The sequence below is a fragment of the Triturus cristatus genome, chromosome 2_2 (assembly GCF_964204655.1).
Source record: "Triturus cristatus chromosome 2_2, aTriCri1.1, whole genome shotgun sequence".
Classification (NCBI taxonomy): domain Eukaryota; kingdom Metazoa; phylum Chordata; class Amphibia; order Caudata; family Salamandridae; genus Triturus; species Triturus cristatus.
The window spans coordinates 608,991,615-609,014,476 of NC_140582.1; the positions used below are offsets into that span (position 1 = coordinate 608,991,615).

General features: G+C 43.7%; 1 protein-coding gene across 1 annotated transcript in view; it reads left to right on the plus strand.

Annotated features, from left to right (window-relative positions):
- The first annotated feature begins 2,894 nt into the window (after positions 1 to 2,894).
- The window catches only part of CPE (carboxypeptidase E), a 357,745-nt gene continuing 337,777 nt past the window's right edge, over positions 2,895 to 22,862 (plus strand). The window contains exon 1 of the mRNA XM_085641790.1: positions 2,895 to 3,495. Within this exon, the coding sequence (XP_085497916.1) occupies positions 3,201 to 3,495 (295 nt within the window). The 5' untranslated portion in view covers positions 2,895 to 3,200. The remainder of the gene's footprint in view (positions 3,496 to 22,862) is intronic.

The following is a 22,862-nucleotide window of genomic DNA, read 5'->3' on the forward strand; positions in this document are numbered from 1 at the left end:
AAGGAAGAAAGAGAACAGGGAGGTGAGAGGTTTTTGTTGATGTATGAAAATTTCAGTCTTGAAAAACACCCGTAGATTTTAGTAATTACAATGTATTAGTGTGGCTGATTAGTTGGAAAGGCATTTTGCCTGGGTTGGTTTGATGGTACAGTTTCCAGACCTGTTCAAAGCAGCATTTTACCCCTTTATATATATATATATATATATATATATATATATATATATTACCTACTGGCGGTCGCCAGTAGGTAGTTATAGTTAGGACCACGTTTCCATAGGAAATCCGCAACATTCTATTTTGAATAACTTTTGCGCCGGTCGACGAATCCTCGCGAATTTTTCAAAATAGGTGGGGCGCTACGCTTCGCTCCTACCCTGAAAGTCTCGGGGGGTTTCTTCAAGCGGGGGCTGAGATAAAAGGGGGGTCCCAAAACGCGTTTTTCCCATGCATTTTTCCATAGGACCTTTAGACACAGCTACAGCCCGAACGGCTGAACAGAATTACTTGAAATTTGGCAGAGAGGTAGTCCTCAGGTCAAGGAAGTGCCTTTTGTAGGTTTGGTGTAAATCTGTTCAGTAGATTCTGAGAAAATAGCCTTTAAATCAATATATATATCTGAGCCAGCTTACGGTGCGCTTACGGTGCGCTTACCGTACGCGTACGGTGACGTGCGCGAGCGCGATTCTGATTGGCTCTTAGATCTTAGTAAACATTCGAATCGGCCGAAACCAGGAAGCGGCGGCCGCCATTTTCTCTCTCGCACTCTGAGTAGGGCAGCATAAATGAAGCCCAAAAATGGGTAAAGGGGCAGTATATTGAAATAATAATCACCCAGCAATGATATACGGGCCCCCAAACAATTACCTACTGGCGGTCGCCAGTAGGTAGTTATAGTTAGGACCACGTTTCCATAGGAAATCCGCAACATTCTATTTTGAATAACTTTTGCGCTGGTCGACGAATCCTCGCGAATTTTTCAAAATAGGTGGGGCGCTACGCTCCGCTCCTACCCTGAAAGTCTCGGGGGTTTCTTCAAGCGGGGGCTGAGATAAAAGGGGGGTCCCAAAACGCGTTTTTCCCATGCATTTTTCCATAGGACCTTTAGACACAGCTACAGCCCGAACGGCTGAACAGAATTACTTGAAATTTGGCAGAGAGGTAGTCCTCAGGTCAAGGAAGTGCCTTTTGTAGGTTTGGTGTAAATCTGTTCAGTAGATTCTGAGAAAATAGCCTTTAAATCAATATATATATCTGAGCCAGCTTACGGTGCGCTTACGGTGCGCTTACCGTACGCGTACGGTGACGTGCGCGAGCGCGATTCTGATTGGCTCTTAGATCTTAGTAAACATTCGAATCGGCCGAAACCAGGAAGCGGCGGCCGCCATTTTCTCTCTCGCACTCTGAGTAGGGCAGCATAAATGAAGCCCAAAAATGGGTAAAGGGGCAGTATATTGAAATAATAATCACCCAGCAATGATATACGGGCCCCCAAACAACCCACAATGCCCAAAAAAAATTATTATTTTTTTCGAAAAATCGCCGATTACGCTTACCGTACGCGTACGGTAAAAAAAAAAATTTTTTTAAAAAAGTATCCACACTCTCCCCACCCCATGTGCAAATGGTGCCCGAAGGGCACCATTTGTGCATGGCTTATTAAATAATTGAAATTAATAAACAAAACATTTCACAACGATGCGCATAATATGTCCCCCATGTGCGCACCGCGTGACCACCGTGCGTGCATGGCACTAACTGCGTAAAGTGGGCGCGCGGTGCGCCAAGCGCACCGCGTGCTCACTGTGCGCGCACGGTGCGCGAAGCGCACCGTGCGCGCACGGAACGAACTGCGTTAAGTGGGCGCGCACGCCACGAATGGCGCAAAGTAAGTTAGCATTTTAAAAAACGTACAAATTCACTGAAAAAACCATAGGTTTCACACACGTTATAGTTAGGAATTAGCATTTAAAAAACCTTGCAAATTCACTGAAAAAACCATAGGTTTCACACATGTTATAGTTAGCTGTACATTTTGCTGATAAAAAACCAATGAAATTCCCCCGTTATAGTTACTGTAGGCAACTATAACTCACGCGACCGTAATCCTCTGCTGATGACATATGTGTCTTTATGAAAAAAAAATATTTGTAATATATGTATAGCTAAAATTTAATGGAAGAAGACATGGGCAAATAAGTGTCTAAATACAGTATTAGCATCAGCAGAGGATTGCGGTCGCGTGAGTTATAGTTGCCTACAGTAACTATAACGGGGGAATTTCATTGGTTTTTTATCAGCAAAATGTACAGCTAACTATAACATGTGTGAAACCTATGTTTTTTTCAGTGAATATATATATATATATATATATATATATATATATATATATATATATATATATATATATATATATATATATATATATATATATATATATGAGTGTGTGAGCATTGTATATGCGCGCCGTCTGGCCTGAGCGCAGTAAAGGCACTGGGGGCCTTCCCAGAGTTGCAGTAGGCAATTTGAACGAGGTCTTCGAATTAGTATCTACAATTACATACAATATAAAGATACAATAGCGATTTACAAAACACTAAAAAATACATGTAATCGACAGGTCACATATTTAAACCTAGCTTTAACCCGTCCTGCTCAGCCTTTCATCTCTCTGAGGTCGATGACAGCGCCTTTCAGTAGGCGAAAACCTGGAGCACAGAAGCTAGCTGGGGATAACACGCCACGCGCCCCTCTCTCCATTTCACCCACCAGGACTTTCGTGAGCAGGAGTATACAGGTAATGTCAACGTGCATGACTGTGCAGAGGGTGAGACCATCGCGCTGTTTCCTGAAGAACGGCGTCTTGCACTAAACAGTACCGTGCTCTAAACCGCACAGTCCTGTGAGAGACGACAGCGGTAGCACCGAAGCAGCAGCCGGAGCTGTCAGTGTCAGGTAGACGCCCTCCTCCCGGGCACTTGGTAGAGCCCACGTCTACCCGCAGCTCCGGGAGTGGATCGAGCAGCCGGATCAGCAGCCCCCTCCTCTCGCGGCCGCTGGGGGAGATATAGGAGCTGACGCAGCCCCGGGGGCAGAGGCTGAGAGCAGCATCAGCACCATCAGAGGAGACTGAGCACCGGGGCGGCTGACAGGAATAGACAAAGGCTGCAGCGGGACAGGCACGGCAGCGAGCGGAGCTGAGATGTCGTGGACGGCGGGCGGCGGCTGCGGGCTGGGTCAGCTTCTGGGAGCGCTCAGCGTTTGTCTGCTGGTGCTCGGGAGCTTGTGCTCGGCGGCGGCCCCTGGGGTCAGGGGCGGGCTTGGCGAGGACGGCATCTCCTTTGAGTATCACCGGTACCCAGAGCTGCGGGAGGCGCTGGTCGCCGTCTGGCTGCAGTGCTCGTCCATCAGCAGAATATACACGGTGGGGCGCAGCTCCGAGGGCCGGGAGCTGCTGGTCATCGAGATCTCCGACAACCCCGGCGAGCACGAGCCAGGTAACGTGCAAAATGTACACAACCGTACCTGGGCAATGTATAGCCGGTAGTTTACAGCCCAGATATCGCAGATCTATATCGACCGAGGTGCATGCCAACTTGAATGCCATGAACAGAACTAGAGTCGGTTCCATCTACAGAGTGCCCACATATATGAAACCTTACCCAGACGCTGAGCATCGCCCTCGTGTATATTCACCGTCCCCACGTCCATAACAAGCCACTCGGATCTATCATAATCCATACCCTGGTCCCCGGCACTGTCAGTGCCCGTTGACACCTGCCCATTCTCATTATGTTGTATTAGTGTCTGCCAGACCCACCATTAGCCTCGCATGCCTCCCCAGAACCATTATTACCCATTAGTGCCAGACCCTTCATTACTCACCTGCGCCTACCCAGACGTATAATTTCCCATTCATATCCAGCAGACCAGCGTCTGCTGATAGACACGTGAGTCTCCAGACCCATTCACTCAAGGGGGATAGGAGCCTAGACCAACCCTCAGCCATACATGGCATCTTTACACCTCTGCAGGCCCGCCGAGCCACGACTCCTCGTCCAATCTGTTCTTTTGCTTTGCACCACTTATCCGACGTGGCATGCTAATAGACTACCTTACAGTGTATTTCAGAACATCACTACTCCAGCACACAGTAGGAACAAGCAGTTCAGTTGTGCCTTGAAAGATGGCATTTCCTTAAGTAGTAGCGGCACTATAAGTGTTCTGGCCAGTGCGATAGTCCAGCGCCTAGAGGCAACCTTAGTGCGTAAGAAAGAACATCGAACATATCAATTCCACAATGTGAACCCCCCGGATAATAGTACCCCTGCTTAGTTTCTGAATATGGAATGAATCCGGTGTACTTCAGACCCCTGTGGCGACTGCCACTACAGCAAAAAAAAAAAATTCCTGGTGAATGTGTTGTACGTGCTCTTCAAAGTATGTTGCAATCAGTCGACCGCACACACCAAGGACCTACCAGCCTTAGGACCTCCACGCAGACTCAGAAGAACTGCTATTTCCTCCCCTAGTCTGCGGCTTACATGTCTATTTCGACTGCGCTCTCTAAATTGGGTCCTTGGGGTCTAATTCACTAGTTGTTTCCAGTTTTGTTGCCCAGAACATTGGTGTAATTAAGGCAATATTTGTGAGTCTACGTGTAAAAGAAATATATATTGGATATATTTTTCAAAGCTCTTTAAATTAGCCTTTGCTCAATAACTAAACGATAATTGGTACATTACTTTTCGTCAGGATGACACAGTGCACCTGTAACATCACAGTAGAGAACATTTCTACATCTCGCCCGTATATTATCTTTATGGTTCAACAATCTCTAACCACCCCCACTGCAGTCTCTAAAGCCATGAGCGGGGTTTTCCCGTTTTTCCGGGCTTGGTCTAACCTGGTCAGTAGTCTTCTAAAATATGACACATCTGTCTTTTACCCGCACTCCTGGTGGGGCGAAGGGGGGCAGCTGAGGGAGACGTCCAGTGATTCACAAAATACCTTTCAGCCAGCAGGCACCCTATGCTGATGAGTATACGGTCACCCCTTGGGAATCTTCTTTCATTCAGGATCCCTAGCAACTTGAAGGACAGATCTCGGTACATTTGGGAAGTTTTAATTCCCTCCAGCAACCCAATGGTCAGCCTCTACTCCGTGACATTCCTCGGCTCCCTTTGGTGGCTACCCAGTGCATGCCACAGCTGGAGATATCTGAAAACTGCATCCTATGCATGTTAAAGGTTTCTACTTAATCGGAGAGTGGCTTCTTGTGGCGGAGCGGAGCTGGCAGTTCAGGGTGTAGAAGGTGAGTCGACTGTTGAGGTATGCTGGTCCGGTGTTGTGGAGTGCCTTGTGTGCGTGGGTGAGGTGCTTCAAGGTGATCCTTTTGTTGACGGGGAGCCAGTGCAGGTCTCTCAGGTGGGGTGTGATGTGGCTGTGTCGAGGGATGTCAAGGATCAGGCGGGCGGAGGCGTTCTGTATGCGTTGCAGTCGTTTCAGCAGTTTGGCCGGGACTCCCGCGTAGAGGGCGTTTCCGTAGTCCAGCCTGCTGCTGACGAGGGCCTGGGTCTTTGTCCACCTCTGCCATGCCAACTTTGTACCTGGATTCTACACACTTATCATATGCTTCTTGTTTGCCCAGATGAATTATCTTAAGTTTTTGTAGATTTTCCTAAAGAAAACTCCACTGGGATTTAGAACGGGTAGTTCTGAAGTACACACAACAGTCTTTGGAAGGAGAACATCTTAAATAAAGTCACTCTTCCTATAAGTGACATGGGAAGCGAGTTTTGTTGTATCAAATTTGTGTGTGTGGATTGTAGGAGTGGTAGCAAGTTAACCCCCTATGCCCTTAGTGGGTGTCTAGTGATGTCTATCTCCTAGATATTTGAAACTGCTGCTTGTTATCAACAGCTGATGTGCCTCCCTGCCGTGGATAAATCACTGATTTACCCGAATTGACCACTAAACCTAAGATCACCACCAATCTAGCAAGTATATCTATAGATCACCGGCCAGTCCATGTTGGGTACCTGGCATATAGCAGAAGGTTATCTGCATGTAAAGAGGCTCAATCATTTTGCCTATTGCCCTACAAGTCCTGCACAAATCCATCAATTCCAATCCAGTTTGCAAGCGGCTCAATGACAAGTGCAACAAGCATTCGCAATGGAATAGGTCTCGCATTTGAAAGACTTTAAGCTATTGGCATTTTAAATGACATGCCTTTTATTTATATGTTTTGAGAATGAACACATAAATAAAAGGCATTGTCATATACAATGCCAATAGCTCAAACTCTTGTAAATGAGAGACCTTTTTCAAAGAAGCGTCCGCCATTGTCCTGGGCTGCTTGGAAAGTGAAAGCGCACATGGGGCGCTGAATGTTGCAGGGAAGCAAGTTGTGCCTGCAGTAGGAGAAACACATTAAAGAAAATAGTGCTACAGACTAAAAAAAGACTCACAGTGTAACAACCGAAGTAAAATGGTCCAGTCCTCATGGGAGGTAACAAATGAAAACAAGGCGGTACTAAGGAGTGACTAACAAGCCTATTAAAGAATCAGAAGGCAGCATTTACAAAGGACAATGACACAAGCCAATGACAAATATGGGTGGAGAGTGGGCTGGGCTTTTATTTTGTACTCCAATACAGCATGGCTCGGAGAGCAGTGCATGCGCTGCCCAGACTCGACCTTAAAAGTAGTGGTGATAGGGGGCAACCCTGGCATGTGCCCGTCTATCCTGAATCGAAAGAACATAACTCTGTCCACACGTACTCATGCACAGGTTTCCCATTATAGGAGCTTAATATACATATTGGGGCATATTGGATCTGATCAATTTGACATAGGAGATTGGGTGTCTGACACTAAATCAAAGTCAATAATATCAATCTACAATTATATTGCATCCACTACAATGCCGATCACTGCATCACAAGTTAAATATTTAATTAATATTCTTCCCTGAGCCTACACTGATCCTGGTTAACTTTATTTTGGTGACGCAATATTATTAGCATGTGCTATAACAAATGTGATATAGTAGGGGGTATCCCTGAGGCAGATTTCTACCTTCAAAGGGAGGAGATTTAGTAATTAGTTAAGTCTTGATGTGGGTGGATGTATATTTTGATGTTCAATGCGTTGTTGTATTAACATATGTGGTGCACATATGATTATAGAAAAGCAAATTGGACGTTGGTAACCCGTTTTTTATATCACAAAAAACGAACTATTAAAAAAAAATGCATCTATGTCTAAAGGTAATTAGAGAGGAACTGATGCTGATTTTCATGAGACCAAGAGTATTTCATCACCTGTTGGGAAATTTTCCAAATAACATTATGTCTTTTCGCTTAAGAATTTAAGCAAGTGCTAGTATAATAGCAGAAGCCTAAATAGGTATGTCTTGCATTTGTCAATGGATGTCCATGTCCGTTAAAACTTTTCTAGGATTTTTAGTTTTTCCTCTCTGAACTAGGGACGAGCAATAAATTCCACTCTGTTGGCGGAGTTGGCGGAATTTTGGGCACTCCGCATTATGCTTGTAACGCAGAGTTAGGGCCAAATTTTACCAACCACCGCGTGACGAAAGTTTTTCTCATGCGCAGCACACCAGTGGTAAGTTGGCGAGCGCTAGCAAGATTTGGCATCCCCTAGTGTGATTTTTGGTTGCTAAGAGAGCACCCGGCGAGATTTCTGCAAAGCAGGTGGCTGTTACCGTTTGCGGACAGAAAGCTGCCGCTCAAATAGAAAATGTACTTGAGCTGCCCAAAAATCATCTTGAGAAACAGCCCCCTCTGGTAATGTTCGTGGTGCTGTTTTTGCTGAGTTTTCAGCGCGGAACGATCTCCTGATGCTAAAACTCAGTACGAGCAGCACAATGGGCCTATTCCCACCCGCTCATGGATCTCCACTGAATCTCACCGCGTTTTCATTGTAACTCTGCAGAATTGCGCTGAGTGAAACTCCGCAAGTTCTACCCAGACCTACTCTGAACCTTGGAGAACTGTCACGCTTTCCTTTATCAAATCAGCGCCTCTGTCAGTAAGGGAGGCAGTGTGAGACAATGACATTTGTTGTAAAATTTGTATTTAAAATTAAATTCCTTCTCTCCTACTGTGCCATTCCTTTCTCATCTTTCAAATTTTTCTGGGACTTTATTCATTTATTTTGTAGGTGCAGGGAAGGAGAAGTATAAATTTACAGTTGGTGATGAACTGGTGTTGCTCGTCGTACTCTCCTTTCTAAGTGTTCTCCATTGATGAATATTGTTCCTCTGCCCTTTCATGAACTAGTCATTGAACTCCAACCACACCAGATAGAGTGATCACTATTCTCGTCTCGAGTTTGTCTTCTTCTACTTTATGTTTGTAAGGGCCTCTTTAAAGACAGCATTAGGACTGAGTAGCCTGTTAAGCCTCTGGGTTCAGCTTTCCCCAAAATATAGAGGCTTTAAAGAACCCCTTAAGATTCAGGAAAGAGTTGAACATGTCTTTTCTCCTATTGATCATCTACTAATTTCCATGAAGAACCTGTTTTTGTTTTTGCAAGCACTCTTTTGGGTATATTTACTAACATTTTGCGCTGGGTTATCGTCACAAAAGTGACGCTAACCGTCACAAAATACTTACTTTTTTCTAATTTACTTTCCAGTGCACAACTTGTTTTGCTCTGGAAAGTACCCTAAACGAAAGACAAAGCAGCATGAGGCACTGTTTTGCTTTACTTAGTGCCAAAGGGGAGTTACATGGGCGGTACATGGGCGTTCCCATGCTACCACCCATGCCATTTGATGCAAAACCCTATCTACAAACAATAGTAGACAGGGTTTACCGCCAAAAGTTAACAGCATTTAAAAGGAGGCGTTAAGAGGTGAAATGTTTTTATTTCTCCTTTCTTTTCTGACTTTGCATGCGTGCTTACAATGAAGTGCAGCACACATACAAAGTAGGAAAAGTTCTAAAGTGTGCCTAAGCATAGTATTTTGTACAGGAAGAGTACCCTTCCTTTACAAAGCCAATGTTAGGCTCAGGCACGCACCCTAGCGCTATGACGCTAATGTGTGTGCTTGGCGCATGGCATCTGAAATCAGGGCCAGCACTAGGGAGAGGGGAGGAAAGAGCCATATCTCTGTAGATATGGCGTTATCCTGCTGCCTCCCAGTCACGCAATGCAGCACAGCATTTTTGGCTGCTGTGTTGCTTTTTGTGCTTGTTTGTAAAGCTGGGCCCTAATTTTACCAAGAGGCACTGCGAACCGCGAACGTACACCCTAGTAATCCAACTAATGTTAACATGCAGGTATTCCTTTGTCCCCTCAATGATGCCGTCCGGAGAGGGAATTATTTTCGCATGATCTTGTGTGGCTGTGACAGTATAAATCCATTCTTCTGTGTTTTTGGGAGGAGGAGGAAGCAGAAGATTTCCTCAAATAGTATTGCCACAATGTTTACATAACCGCATTGCCACACTGTTAACATTAAGAGTAAAACACTTTTTCAGCACTTGCAGAGAGGTCGCGGAGAGTTGGCGACAGGGTTAAGGTTTTCTCGGTGGCGTTCGGGATTAAGAATAACAAATATTATCCTGGCTGCCCTATCGATCTGGGTGAGGGAAATTCCTAGCCAATTTTGGTTAGAGATCCTTTCGGCAAGGTTTGAATGAAAAACGTGTCAGGTCTTTTCCCAAGCATGTAAAGTTGTAGTAGCATCTATCAGTCGGATAAGTGAGAATGCACATTTTCCCTACTAAACAGCATATGAGGTACTGCATCTGTGCAGTAAGCTGGGCCTCCAAATTCCTATTGACTCTGGTGTCACTAGATCCATCAATCAAGGTGTAGTTCATCACAACTGGTTTATAGGTTGAGATCAAATACAGTATACCATCGCAATTACAACCATAATATAGACATATAGATGGAAAATTCAGTCAGGGTTGCTGCTTTCAAAACACAATAATTCCTTAGTAATTCCTTAGATGGTTACATAGTGAAAAATAAAACAAGCAACAATGGCATAAATGTATTTCAAAACACTTAGGGCTTCATTTATAATATTTTGCTGTAGGGCAGTGCCGCAATCCTTACTGCTTCGCTGCCCTATGGCAAAAGAAAAGGGAAGGATTGCGCAAAATCTACCAGATACGGTGCATTCATGTCCTCTTTCCCTTCACTGGGACACAATTGGCTGCCATGTGCCAACACAGGCACCCTTGCACCATGGTGCAAAGGTGTCTGCATTGTAGGAATGATTGTTTTTGTGCAGGAAGGACCACCTTCCTGCATCAAAACAATCTCTGGAGGCACTTTCCTCCTTCTATGTGTGCTGCTTAATGCTGCACACATAGAAAGAGGAAAAATTGAGGGAAAATAATGTTATTTCTCCTCGTTGCTCCTCCCTTACACCTTCCCTGAGGAGGCATAGCCTTTTGAGGCATTCCCAGGTTTATAACTTGTTGTAAATCTGGGAATGTGTCAAATGCCATAGGTGTTACGTGGAAACACCCTCCGTAACCCCCATGGCATGCCTCCTCATCACAGTGTGAGACAACGTAGCGACTTGCACGAGGGTGGGGCTGAATCCTGCAACTACAGGATGGCAACACTGATCTACAGTGCGCATGTCCGATTGGCCAGCCGTGTTGCGACATCCAGTCCGACATGCGCATTGTAGACCCAGCAATCCAAAGGCTGTGAAACAGCCTAGCGATAGCTGTCACAGGCCTCCAGCTTCAAAATGACCGCTGGGTGAGCCCGCTCCCATCAATCCTGGAGCTGCTTTGACAGCATGAAAGCAGCTCCACGTTAGGTTGGAGTTGCGTTCTACAAGCAGCAAGGAAGTCCTTCCTTTTCCCACTTGTGGAAAGAAGTGCCACAGCGGTCGTGCTCCAGCTCCTGATTTATGGTGAGTCGAGCACCTTCATGCCGCACCATTTTTTTATTGAAGCTAGCCGCCACTGCGCTCTCTCTCTCTCTCTCTCTCTCTCTCTCTTTCTCTCTTTCTCTCTCTCGCTCTCTCTCTAACTCTCTCTCTCTATCTCTCTCCCCCCTCTTTGATGCACAACCCCTCTAGGTTAAGGTTAGCTATGTAATGTTCTGGGCCATGTCAAAAAATACGAGCAAAACAATGTTAATACAGCCATGAATTGCATTCACATTTAATATGAAAATTCCTCACATAACTCATATTTTAGTGGCGGAAATACGTGGGATCAATTAAATCTCAAAAGATGCACATTGTGGCACTCTGATAGGAAACGGTTGTATCATTTGTGATGCTTGTCACTGGAAGCCTTTTGAATGACGTTTGAGAGCTGCTGTTGATTCAGGGGTGCTACGCTTCTTATGAAACATTAGGATTTTGTTTCACACCATTGTATCTGGGTAAAGTACAACAATGTTTCTTCTTTGTAACAAGTTGGAGGTAGGCAGTGTTATTTTGTGTTCCAAGTCGTCAAGAACAATGCCCTGATTCTGGTACTTAGCCCAACATGGCCCTTTACCTGTTAGAGTTTGTTTTCAAAGGAAGTGAATCCATAAAATGTTTCACTTGTGGTTATTTGTCTTCTGTGCTTCCACATGGTTTCAAGTGTCTTTCTTTAGTTCATAAATTTGATAAATGAGTTGATCTTCAAAACTGCAAAGTTAACCCGTTCCCTGCTCATGACGGAACCACTCCGTCATGAGCCACGGGCGCCGTGTGCTCATGACGGAGTGGTTCCGTCATGCTGCGGCCGTTGGCGGCCGCTCCACCCACGCGGCACTGATTCCCCGCCTGTGCGGGCGATCAATGCAAGTGGGCGGAGTCATGACGGAACCACGCCGTCATGAGCACAGCTCGCCCGTGACTCATGACGGCGTGGTTCCGTCATGAGCATGGCGGCGCCGTGCTGACCCCAAACCCCCCCCCAGCGCCACGGCGGAATTCGTGCCGCGGAGAAGGGGATAAACTTATGAGCCCACATGAAAGTCTTATGGACAAGTTTTGTCATACTATAATCATTTGTTCACACCTACTTCACCAAGATACAAGTGTGTCTTCTTCCATGGAAACAGTGCTATAGAATCTGAGAAAATGTGTTGAGCTTGAATAGGCATATAGACTAGATGAGATGCCGTTTCAATTTCAGACATTAGCCTTTAACCACCTTTTTCATACCATTACATATTTGTTCTCCTTTCTGCATGGCATAAAAGTGAAAGTGAAAGTGCATGGCATAAAAGTTCCAGTGAGATCTTTCTCCTTGGACTATTTCTATGAACAACCACAAAATGCATATAAAAAATTATTTGAAGTCCCTAAGGTAGACAAGAGGCACAGCCTCTCTAGCTATGCGTTTAGCGTGGTCCTAATGTTTTCTGTCATTTGCGAGTTCAAATATTCTAAAATATCTTAACCAAAATTGTAACCAGATTCAAACTTTAACCTAGGGAATGCACGAGGCCTCCCAAATGCCAGAGTCACAATGAAAAGAGTCTGCCTTTAAATTCATTGTCTTGATGAAATTCAACCTTTGGTCTAAACCTCAAGTGTCTCTTCGGGCCATTGCACTGGCTGATGGATACTCATCTGCAGAGTGCCTCAAAGTCCATCACGCAGCCTCCATCCTCCTCTACGTATACAGGATCCACCTGGCCAACGTTATCCATGCACACAACATTAGCATCTACTCCAACATTGGCGACATGCAACTCATACTATCCCTCTTGGACTAGACTTCGAATACAAGAAACAAGCTTACCGCCTGCATGACTGAAGCCACTAACTGGATGAAAGCTAAATGGCTCAAGCTCAACACCAACAAGACACAAGTAGTGATTTTCGGCAAGAAGGCCTAACCATGGGACTCCAATTGGAAGCAGGCCAAATTTGGACCCGCACCCAATACCAGGAACATCAGAACCATCAACAACAGCAAACTGGACAGGACTGCTCAAGTCAACGCGGTAACTTTATCCTGCTCCCACATTCTGAAGATGCTGAGGAAGTTCTGCAAATGGATCTCAATCAGGGTCGGATTGGTAACGCGGAACTCGAGCTATGCCCGAGGGCCCAGTAACCGAATTCCAGCTGTGGGCTGCTTTTCTGAGCAGCCTGGGGGGCCGATTTGTGCGGTATCTGCGTTGTTTGGATGCTGCTAGCGGCCCACTGGGTGCCTGAGTGGCCTTTTTGGAGGCAGATGGGCATACGTTACCTTCCTTTTATCAGCGGGTAGAGGTGTCACTCCCTTTCTCTCGTTGGGCCTGCCGGCCCATTAATATATGCAGAATAACTGGGGGCAGGGGGCCTAAGCAATAGTGGCCTCACTTGTCTTCAGGTATGTTTCACCAGTGTAAACTAATCTGTGCATTTTTTTTACCCCCTCCCCCTATTTTCAAATAAAATGTTGCTGAAGCAGTGTTTTACGGAAAGGCAATATGCAAATGTGTGCCACTTTTTTTTAGCGTACCCGGGCCGATTTATAATCCCAATCCAACCCTGATCTCAATCTACACGAGAAAAACTGACTTTCACATCCTAGTCACCAGCACGTTGGACTATAGGGACACCCTCTATGCCGGGATCACCCTCCCACACAGCACTCATCCTCAGCCTCCCACACAGAACTCACATTAGCCCACACCTACTTGACCTCCACTGGCTCATGATACACAAGCCATCTCATTTGAAACTCCTCGCATTCACACACTACACAAATTAGGCCCTATCTACTATCTACTTGAATCGTCCCTTTTCCTTCCACCAACCACCCACAGACCTCTGCTCTGCAGGAGTCCCAATCTCATCAGAGCCTCCTCCTCTCTTCTTGAATTCATCAAGAAGCTGAAGACCTGGCTTTTCACCTAACTAACTAACCTACCATTCGCAAGGCAAGGCGCACACACCTGCTTAGCGCCAGGATACTCTTGCTAGTGATAGTCTGCTTTACAAATACTCATAACATAACACATAACATACTCTGTTTGCTTACTGTTACACTTAATGTAAGTGTGCTAAGTGCAAGTATTTTCAAAATCAACTTGTGGGTTAGACTCGTGCTCCAGACGCATTGTGAAATGTTCCACCGCAAATAAAAACCCTTGTTCAAGCTTGAGAACCAAGGGCCCCATTCACAGAACTAACTTAAGACAAAATCCTAAACTTACTACCATTTTGGTATTCAGAGAAGGCACTTACTCATTTTGGTATTCACAGCAGGCACTTACTCATTTCGGTATTCACAGAAGTTAGGAGTCCTAACTTTAGGACTCCTAAATGCCTTCTGTGAATACCGAAAGTCTTAAAGTTAAGATTTTTCTCAGTTTAGGAGTCCTAAAGTTAGGAGTCCGAACTTTACTACTCCTACACTGAGAAAAATCCTAACTTTAAGACTTTCGGTATTCACAGAAGGCATTTAGGAGTCCTAAAGTTAGGAGTCCTAACTTTACTACTCCTAAACTGAGTAAAATCCTAACTTTAAGACTTTCGGTATTCACAGAAGGCATTTAGGAGTCCTAAAGTTAGGACTCCTAACTTCTGTGAATACCGAAATGAGTAAATGCCTTCTGTGAATAACAAAATGAGTAAGTGCCTTCTGCGAATACCAAAATGGTAGTAAGTTTAGGATTTTGTCTTAAGTTAGTTCTGTGAATCGGGCCCCAAATGTTCACCCATGACCTCAAGATTTGTGATAGAATATGATTACAGTAAAAAGAGTAACAGCAGAAAAACGGTAGAGCGCAGAACACGCCTCTTTCCTCTCCACGTCCACTTACCTATGTCCAGTATATTCCTGTTGTCTCTGTCCTTGCCATTAAATATCTAATGCATCCTTGCTCTCTGTGTTCTTAGATGCCTCTCACACTGCCAGATTTACCTTCTCCCTCTACCATGGGCCTTATTTGTGCGGCCCTCTCCCTTACCTGCTGTGATAGAATAAGATTGTTTCATTTGTAGTAATGTGTCTGTATTAAAGGGCACCGTGTGCTTGCTCCTCCTGCCCGGTGAACAGGAAGATTTTACAGGATCTTCAGAATAGATTTTTAAAATATATTTTATATGTCACAATTGCTCACACATACATTACTTACTCTCGGCCGCTACCGCCAGCCAGCAGTTACTGAAATCCGTGCATGCCACGGTGTTATTGAATGTTTCCACGAACTAACCAGAGTGTGGTAAAAAGTACAATATGTTGTTAAAATTAATAGAAACGGGTCTCTCACAACAATTCTCAATAAAGCAAGACATCGAATCGTTCAGCCTGTCTGTGTCACCATCACCCTAAAAAACAGAGTTCACCCCTCAGATGTCTGATTCTCGAAATTTTAAGGAAATTACGAAAGACTGTAAACAGAGCATCAATGGAGGAAGGACCACAGAGAGGGGGATAACATTACTTATAAAGAGCCATCCAAAGTATAAACAGGAGATTGAATTAGATAAAGCAGAATACTTGGGCCACGCCATCTCCAATTATAAAAAAAAACACCTCTAAGTTCTTTTCTATAGTAAAATAACTTGCATATGCGGAAACACAAAGTATTGTTCCTCTCATCTTTCAAATAGGGTGCGAATTAACTTGCTGTCTTTTTGCAGGAAAACATTGAAAAAAATATATAATGTTTCATTTCCTCAGGGCACTCTGAATATGCATGACACAGGGAATAGGGAAAACTGTACGGTGAATGGGAAAATATTATTGAGAGCATTTATACCTTTAACTATCCGCAAGTTTAAAACAAATGTCTCATGCAAATCAAAGCTGATCCCCCATTAGATGCCTGCCCACTAACCTGTCTGTAAACTAGCATTCGAAAAAATAACATCAACCCTTACTGAGATATGCAATATTTCTCTTTCAGAAGAAGCAATGCCGGCCAAATGGAAAAAACCCCAAAAATAGGACCCATGCTAAAATATACCATTGCAGATCTGGTACTAGCTAAGGTTAGGCTAATTTCCCTGCTCCCCCTGTCTGCAGTAGTCTTGGAGACGCATGTCAATCTTCAAGTTTCTAAAGTTTTGGAAGACAACTCACTATTAGACCCCATTCAGTAAGATGTTAGAGCATACTATAGTAAAGAAAAAGCTTTAGTAGCAGTGGTTGATTGGGTGAGAAAGACTTTGGACCAGGGAGTTATTGCTTTCATGCTCCTTTTGGATCTTTCTTCGGCCTTTGACAATATCTCCCATTTCATTCTCCTAAACAAATTTCAGGAAGTTGGCTTGATGGGTATGGTCATACATTGGTTGACATCCTTTCTTGGAAATAGAACTCAATTGGTAGAATGCCCGTCTTTTGAATCCACTCTCTACACTATTGGGTCTGTTGTTCCTTGGGGCTCTTCACGCAACCCCACCCTATTAAAAAAAAAACAATTATATATATATATAAACACATATACATATATATAGCTTAATAAGTTAATTCAAATGACTTATATGCCATATGTTTTTACAATGAACATTTGTTTATTTATTTTTTTAAACAAATTACCCTGTTAAAAAATGAAGTTGTAATTAGCATTAAGCTGGAAATACATAGTATTTATACAGTAAATACAACTTTGTGGGGCATAGTCATGTGAAGACAGACTATCATTGGACATGTTGCCTGATTGTTTATGTCTATGATTTACTTCTTGATGCACATGTGACTCACTCAAGTGAATATAATTGGTAAACCCGCTGTGTTGCGCATCATGTGACCAAGGCCTGTGACGGGCTGAAACGGGTAATGGCGGCGGTGGTGTCTTCTATATTTAAATAAATTATTGTATTTCTCACCGCACCTTGGGTCTGCTTCCGTTCTTTGAGGACACTTCTTCAAATTGTGAGACGGAGTTTTCTTGTATCTAGTACCGGAGGAGCTTCGCCGGTATCAGCAGACCCCTCCTCTACGAAGGGCCGATCGGAAAAGAGCTCACTTCCGGTTGTCCCGGAGATTGCAGAGTATTTCGTTTGGAAGACGCCGAAGGCCCCCGAGCAGCGAAGAAATCCCCAGCCGTAACAGAGGGAGACGAAAAGCCGTGTCGGAGGACCAGCTGTCGTCGGAACCTCTGGCAGGTAGGGGTAGCGCACTGACTCGGTGGAGGAGTTGCCATACGAATCGTACACGGGAGTGCCCGAGGGGATTCACAGTGGCAGCGGGAATATAACATTTTTAGACGCCATGTTTGCCGATGCGCTACGAGGCAGGGAAGCTGCAGCATGTACCATGTTTGATGATTCCCCCAGCAATGTGGCAGCAACGCCAGCACAAGAAAGTGCAGTGAGGGAAGACAATACCAGTTTAAAGGAGCAATTCAGGAAGCTGGAGAAAATCATGCGCGCCGAACAGGCGAAATGGTGGGAGCACAAATCATTATCCCGCTATTTAGAGGTTGGCAGGATACCGAGGGGATTGAGAATCATGCTGGCCCCAAGTTATGACAAACCTGATCCTGCAATGCTAACAGAATGGGCCACTGTCAATTTGGACTCCTCTAGACGGTTGGTTGAAGTTTTGGTTAAATATGCCATCAGTGATCAAGCGGCATTACAGAAAGAAATAGAGGACATGGAAAAGACAATTGCGGAATTTGAAGACACATCAGAGAAAACTAAATATAGGGATGAAATGATTGCACGCTTGCGTAGGGATGAGGAGGTGATCAAAAAACGGAAAACCTTCAAATTTCAAAGGGACAAAACAGATTATGAACAAGGGCGAGTGTTCACGTTTGCCAAAAAATATGATGCAGTTAAAGCTGGTGTATTGGCAAAAGATCCCAAGATTCACTCACGAGCGGATGTGGAACTTGCATCTTCATCAAATACCGACCTCAGCTCGGTCGTAGATAGTGAATCGGAGGGTGAACAACTGAAATCCAATGTGGGATTGGGGTTTCAACGAGCATCGCTTGCTCAGGAAATCAGTTGCATGCGACAAGACCGAAAACAAACCTTGAGGCCTCGTGCCCCCAATGTCGCAGTTACGCAAGCAGCAAAAGCAGGAACAACAAAAAGCGCAGGGCAAGGCGCCGTCAAAACCACAAGTACAAACGGTGGCAACAAAAAATCAAACAGGGGATGGAAACGCAGATAATCAGTACCAACCCAGCCACTAATAAGACTGTGGTCAACCTAACAAACATCAATCTCACACAGGAGGAAACCGACATCCTTGCACTAGGGTTATCATACAGCCCTAAGGCGGACTTCAAATATTCAGAGACGAGGGTTGACATGTACAAGTTTGTGCGGAAATTGAAACTTCGAAAATTCTTTGCCCTTCAAAGTCCAACAAATGCACCTGAGGAACAACCACAGGGTTTGGTTGATGCTGGCAATAAGCATAATAATCTCAGTGCGGGAGATGTGGATTTGATGAGGGATTTACAACAGCTTCAAAATGAGCAAGAAGGAGTCATGGGAGATGTGAGCTGCACGCCTCTTAGAAGTTCAATGGCTAAAACTCCCTTCAGAGCTAAATCCACCTTTTATCCCCTCATGTTGAAAGACAATCTGGACTCATTCAGTGAAAAGGTGGCAACAGAATTGAAGAGCCTGTATTCTCTGACAGCCAGGGCACCGAGGAAATACAGTAAACATGATAATCAATATTTCCAACTGATGCAGAAGCTAAGAATTAACAATAATGTCATAGTTCGGCAATCGGACAAAGGCGGTAATGTGGTCCTATGACCCAGGGAACAGGGAACAGTACATGGAAGAAGCCCTTGCTCATCTCAATAATCGTAACTACTACAAATTGAGTTCTCTCCAAATAATGTGCAGCACGTCAGGACTGCTACAGCAAGTTATTAGCTTGGAAGTCGGCAGGTTTGATTACAATGGATGAATTTAGGTTTCTTAAAGTTGACCACCCTATTGCTCCAGTTATATATTTCATCCCTAAAATTCATAAAAGAATGGACAGACCCCCTGGTAGACCGATCATCTCAGCTAGGGGTAGCCTGTTGGAGAATGTGTCTAAGTATGCCGACCACTTTCTATAAGAACATGTGAAAAGTCTCCCATCCTATATACAGGACACTGGGGACTTTTTGAGGAAGTTGGTCAATGTTCCATGGAGCCAAGATCTGTTACTCATCTCTATGGATGTCACGACCCTCTATACCAGTATTCAACACTTGGATGGGGTCAGGGCCTGTGAATACAATCTGAACCGTAGAGCCATGGGAATTTACTCTCATAATAAGATGTTACTTACTATGATTTCCATGTGTTTAGAGTACAACTACTTCCTCTTCCAACACCAGGTATACCAGCAGACGCGAGGGGTGGCCATGGGGGCTTGCTTTTCTCCCAGTTACGCATGTTTGCATATGGGTTACTGGGAGGAGCGGGTCCTCATGGCCAAATACCACGCAATCATGGAGTCCAGTATTATCTGTTGGTATAGATTTATTGATGATTTGTTTTTGATATGGCGAGGTGATGAATGTAGTGCCCGACGGTTCCTCAAAGCAATTAACATCAATGATTTGAACCTGCAGTTTACTTTTGAAATCAGTAGTCAGTCAGTTTTCTTTTTAGATGTTGAAATATTTGTTTGCAATAATCAACTACAAACTAGACTACATAGAAAGGGCACTGCGGGGAATGCGGTGTTACATGCATTCAGTCATCACCCACAACATTTAATCAACAGTATTCCCTTTGGTGAAATGCTAAGAATGCGACGCATTTGTAGCACGGAGGCTGATTTCTTCAAATCACAATGTGACTGCAGGGACCGATTCAGGGAGAGAGGGTATTCTGAATCTATACTCTCTAGAGCAGTGCTGAAAGTCAATAACATAACCAGAATCATGGCACTGGCACCAAAAGCAACCCCGGTACACAATCCAATAGTTGGTACAACTGAGGATACACGGATTATATTAACATTTAGTGCACAACACAAATCTGTGCGAAAAATCATTAAAAATAATTGGGCATTAATCCGTGCTGACCCTGTGTTAGGCAATCAAGTATCGAAGAAACCCAAAATTGCTTTTAGGAAAGCACGCTCAATGAGTAATTTGCTAGTGAGCAGCAGTCCTGAATTGAGTCAGTCTAAATCCTGGTTAACAGCAAGAAAAGGGTTTTTTCGCTGTAATTCTTGTAAAGCATGTAGATATGGAGTGAACTGCAGAACGTATTTGACTCCATTTCTCTCAGAGCCTGTTCCGATCTCCAAATATCTGAACTGTAGGACGGATTTTGCAGTGTATGTGCTGGAGTGCTCCTGTGGCCTGCGGTATGTTGGCAGCACCAAGCTGCAGGTTCACAAGCGGGTACTCCAGCACATGCGAGCAATCACCAATAAGGATTTGACTTACCCGGTTGCACGCCACTTTAAGGAGCGCCACGCCAGTAAACTGGAGCCTTTCAGTTACTGGGTGGTGGACTCAATTCCAACGTTGAGAAGGGGAGGCAACCGGTAGGTCGCACTTAGGAGATTGGAAACTGAGTATATTTTAGAGTTGGACAGCAAGAGTCCCCGAGGTTTAAATTCGAGCGAGGACTTTTACACTCATCTATAAACTGGTCATCTGTTATTTCTACATTATGTACAGGATTACAGAACTTTAACGAGTTCTAGTTACATACTGCTATTTCCCTGTTTTGTAAGTAATACTACATTTTAACAAGTTTTTACACACACTTTTTGCACATAGGGTTTATCTCTTATTTTTTTAATAAATTGTATTGTATATTTATTAACAATTGATGTCACGGATGTGACTTCCAGTTATTGATATGCATATTTGCATTAATTAGCACAGTCACTTTATTTCAGCAAGGGTTTCAATAGAAGGGCCCCATTGGGGCCGCATTATGAAACAAGCAACATGTCTTATTTATGAAAACTAATTGTGAAGGACTATCTCCTTCTCTTTATTTCAAAGGGAAGGTTTTAAAACAATTATTATGGTAACATCGAATTGCATTATGCAGCTTAATAAGTTAATTCAAATGACTTATATGCCATATGTTTTTACAATGAACATTTGTTTATTTATTTTTTTAAACAAATTACCCTGTTAAAAAATGAAGTTGTAATTAGTATTAAGCTGGAAATACATAGTATTTATACAGTAATTACAACTTTGTGGGGCATAGTCATGTGAAGACAGGCTATCATTGGACATGTTGCCTGATTGTTTATGTCTATGATTTACTTCTTGTTGCACATGTGACTCACGCAAGTGAATATAATTGGTAAACCCGCTGTGTTGCGCATCATGTGACCAAGGCCTGTGACGGGCTGAAACGCGTAATGGCGGCGGTGGTGTCTTCTATATTTAAATAAATTATTGTATTTCTCACCGCACCTTGGGTCTGCTTCCGTTCTTTGAGGACACTTCTTCAACTTGTGAGACAGAGTTTTCTTGTATATATATATATATATATATATATGTTATATTGTAGGAGGCGGTGGGAGTATATATATATCATGTAGTCAAGGCCTTTGGGAGGCCGAAGCGCGTTATGGCGGTGGTGCAGGGCAGTCAGTAAATATATTTGCACCAAATTCTTGGGTCCGCGTTCGTCTGTTTCCGGAAAACTGGATAGTGCTAGGCGAAGTCTGTGATATGTGTGTGTATTTATATGTATATATGTATAAATATATATATATTTTTGTATATATCTTGAATCCCTTGCAAAACAAGGATGACGACGCCATGCCTTTCACCAAGCACACATTTATTTGTTGGCTGTTGTTGTTGGACGCGTTTCACCTGCACAGCAGGCTTGCTCAGCAACAAAGTAATAACGTTTTCAACCATTTTAAACACACCTCATTACGTGTCACATGTGAACTACAAGACAATAAATACTGAAGACAGACTGGTAGTTTCTCATATAAAAACCTGTGTGTCTTTATACAATGTAATAAATTGATATTGTTTACTTGAAACGCGGCGTTGCATTTGCTTTAAAAATCAAATTTTGAAATGTAGACTTTATGGATAACCAAAATCTCACCACAATAGTGTCAATATATTTGGTACCCAAATACACAGTCCATCATTGACACTTGCTGCCGTTTTAGATCAAACAGAGTATTCTTCCCAAGTGGGCTATACATCACATATTTATGTAATTATGGATTGAACCTAATTCTGCCGAAGTGGGCGATGGTACAACATTCATTTACCTCAGCTGTCAACTTAAAGTGCATGTGCATAAAATAAAAACCAAAACCTAAAAAGGTTAAAAACACAGGGAGTGGAAGGTAAAGACGGCATTACATCATTCATAAATGTGTGTGAAAATCTTCTTCCATATTGAGACCTTCCGGTATTTTTTTATTTAATTCAATAATAAAACAAGATTCCAATTGCCTCAATTTCTTTTCGTGGCTTCCTCCTCTCGAATTTGGTGGAATAGCTGCAAAAACAAAATATGTCAGACCTTGTACATTCTTACCATGATGTTGATCAAAGTGGCGTGCCACTGGATAGGTTTTGTCTCCGTTCTTGATGGCCCTTAAGTGCTGCAACACTCTTTTGTGCACTGGTAGGATTGTGCTGCCCACGTACCTCGGGCCACAGGGGCACTGGAGAATGCAGACAGCAAAATCAGTTTTACATGAATACTGGCCTCTAATTTTCTTTTCTGTTATGGAGAGGCTAGATTTATTCACTGTAGTATTTTTACCATGGGTGCACACTTTGCACTTAGTGCACTTAATGAAACCATCTTTATGATTAATCCAAGTTGTCGCCTTATCTGTCGTTTTAGGTAAAGGCAACATGTTGCTAACAAGAGATTGTTTAAGGGATCTTACTATCCTAAAAGTTATCTGTGGTCTCCTCTGTACTAATTTGCCTAATACAGGGTCATTCTTAATTATGTGCCAATGTTTATACA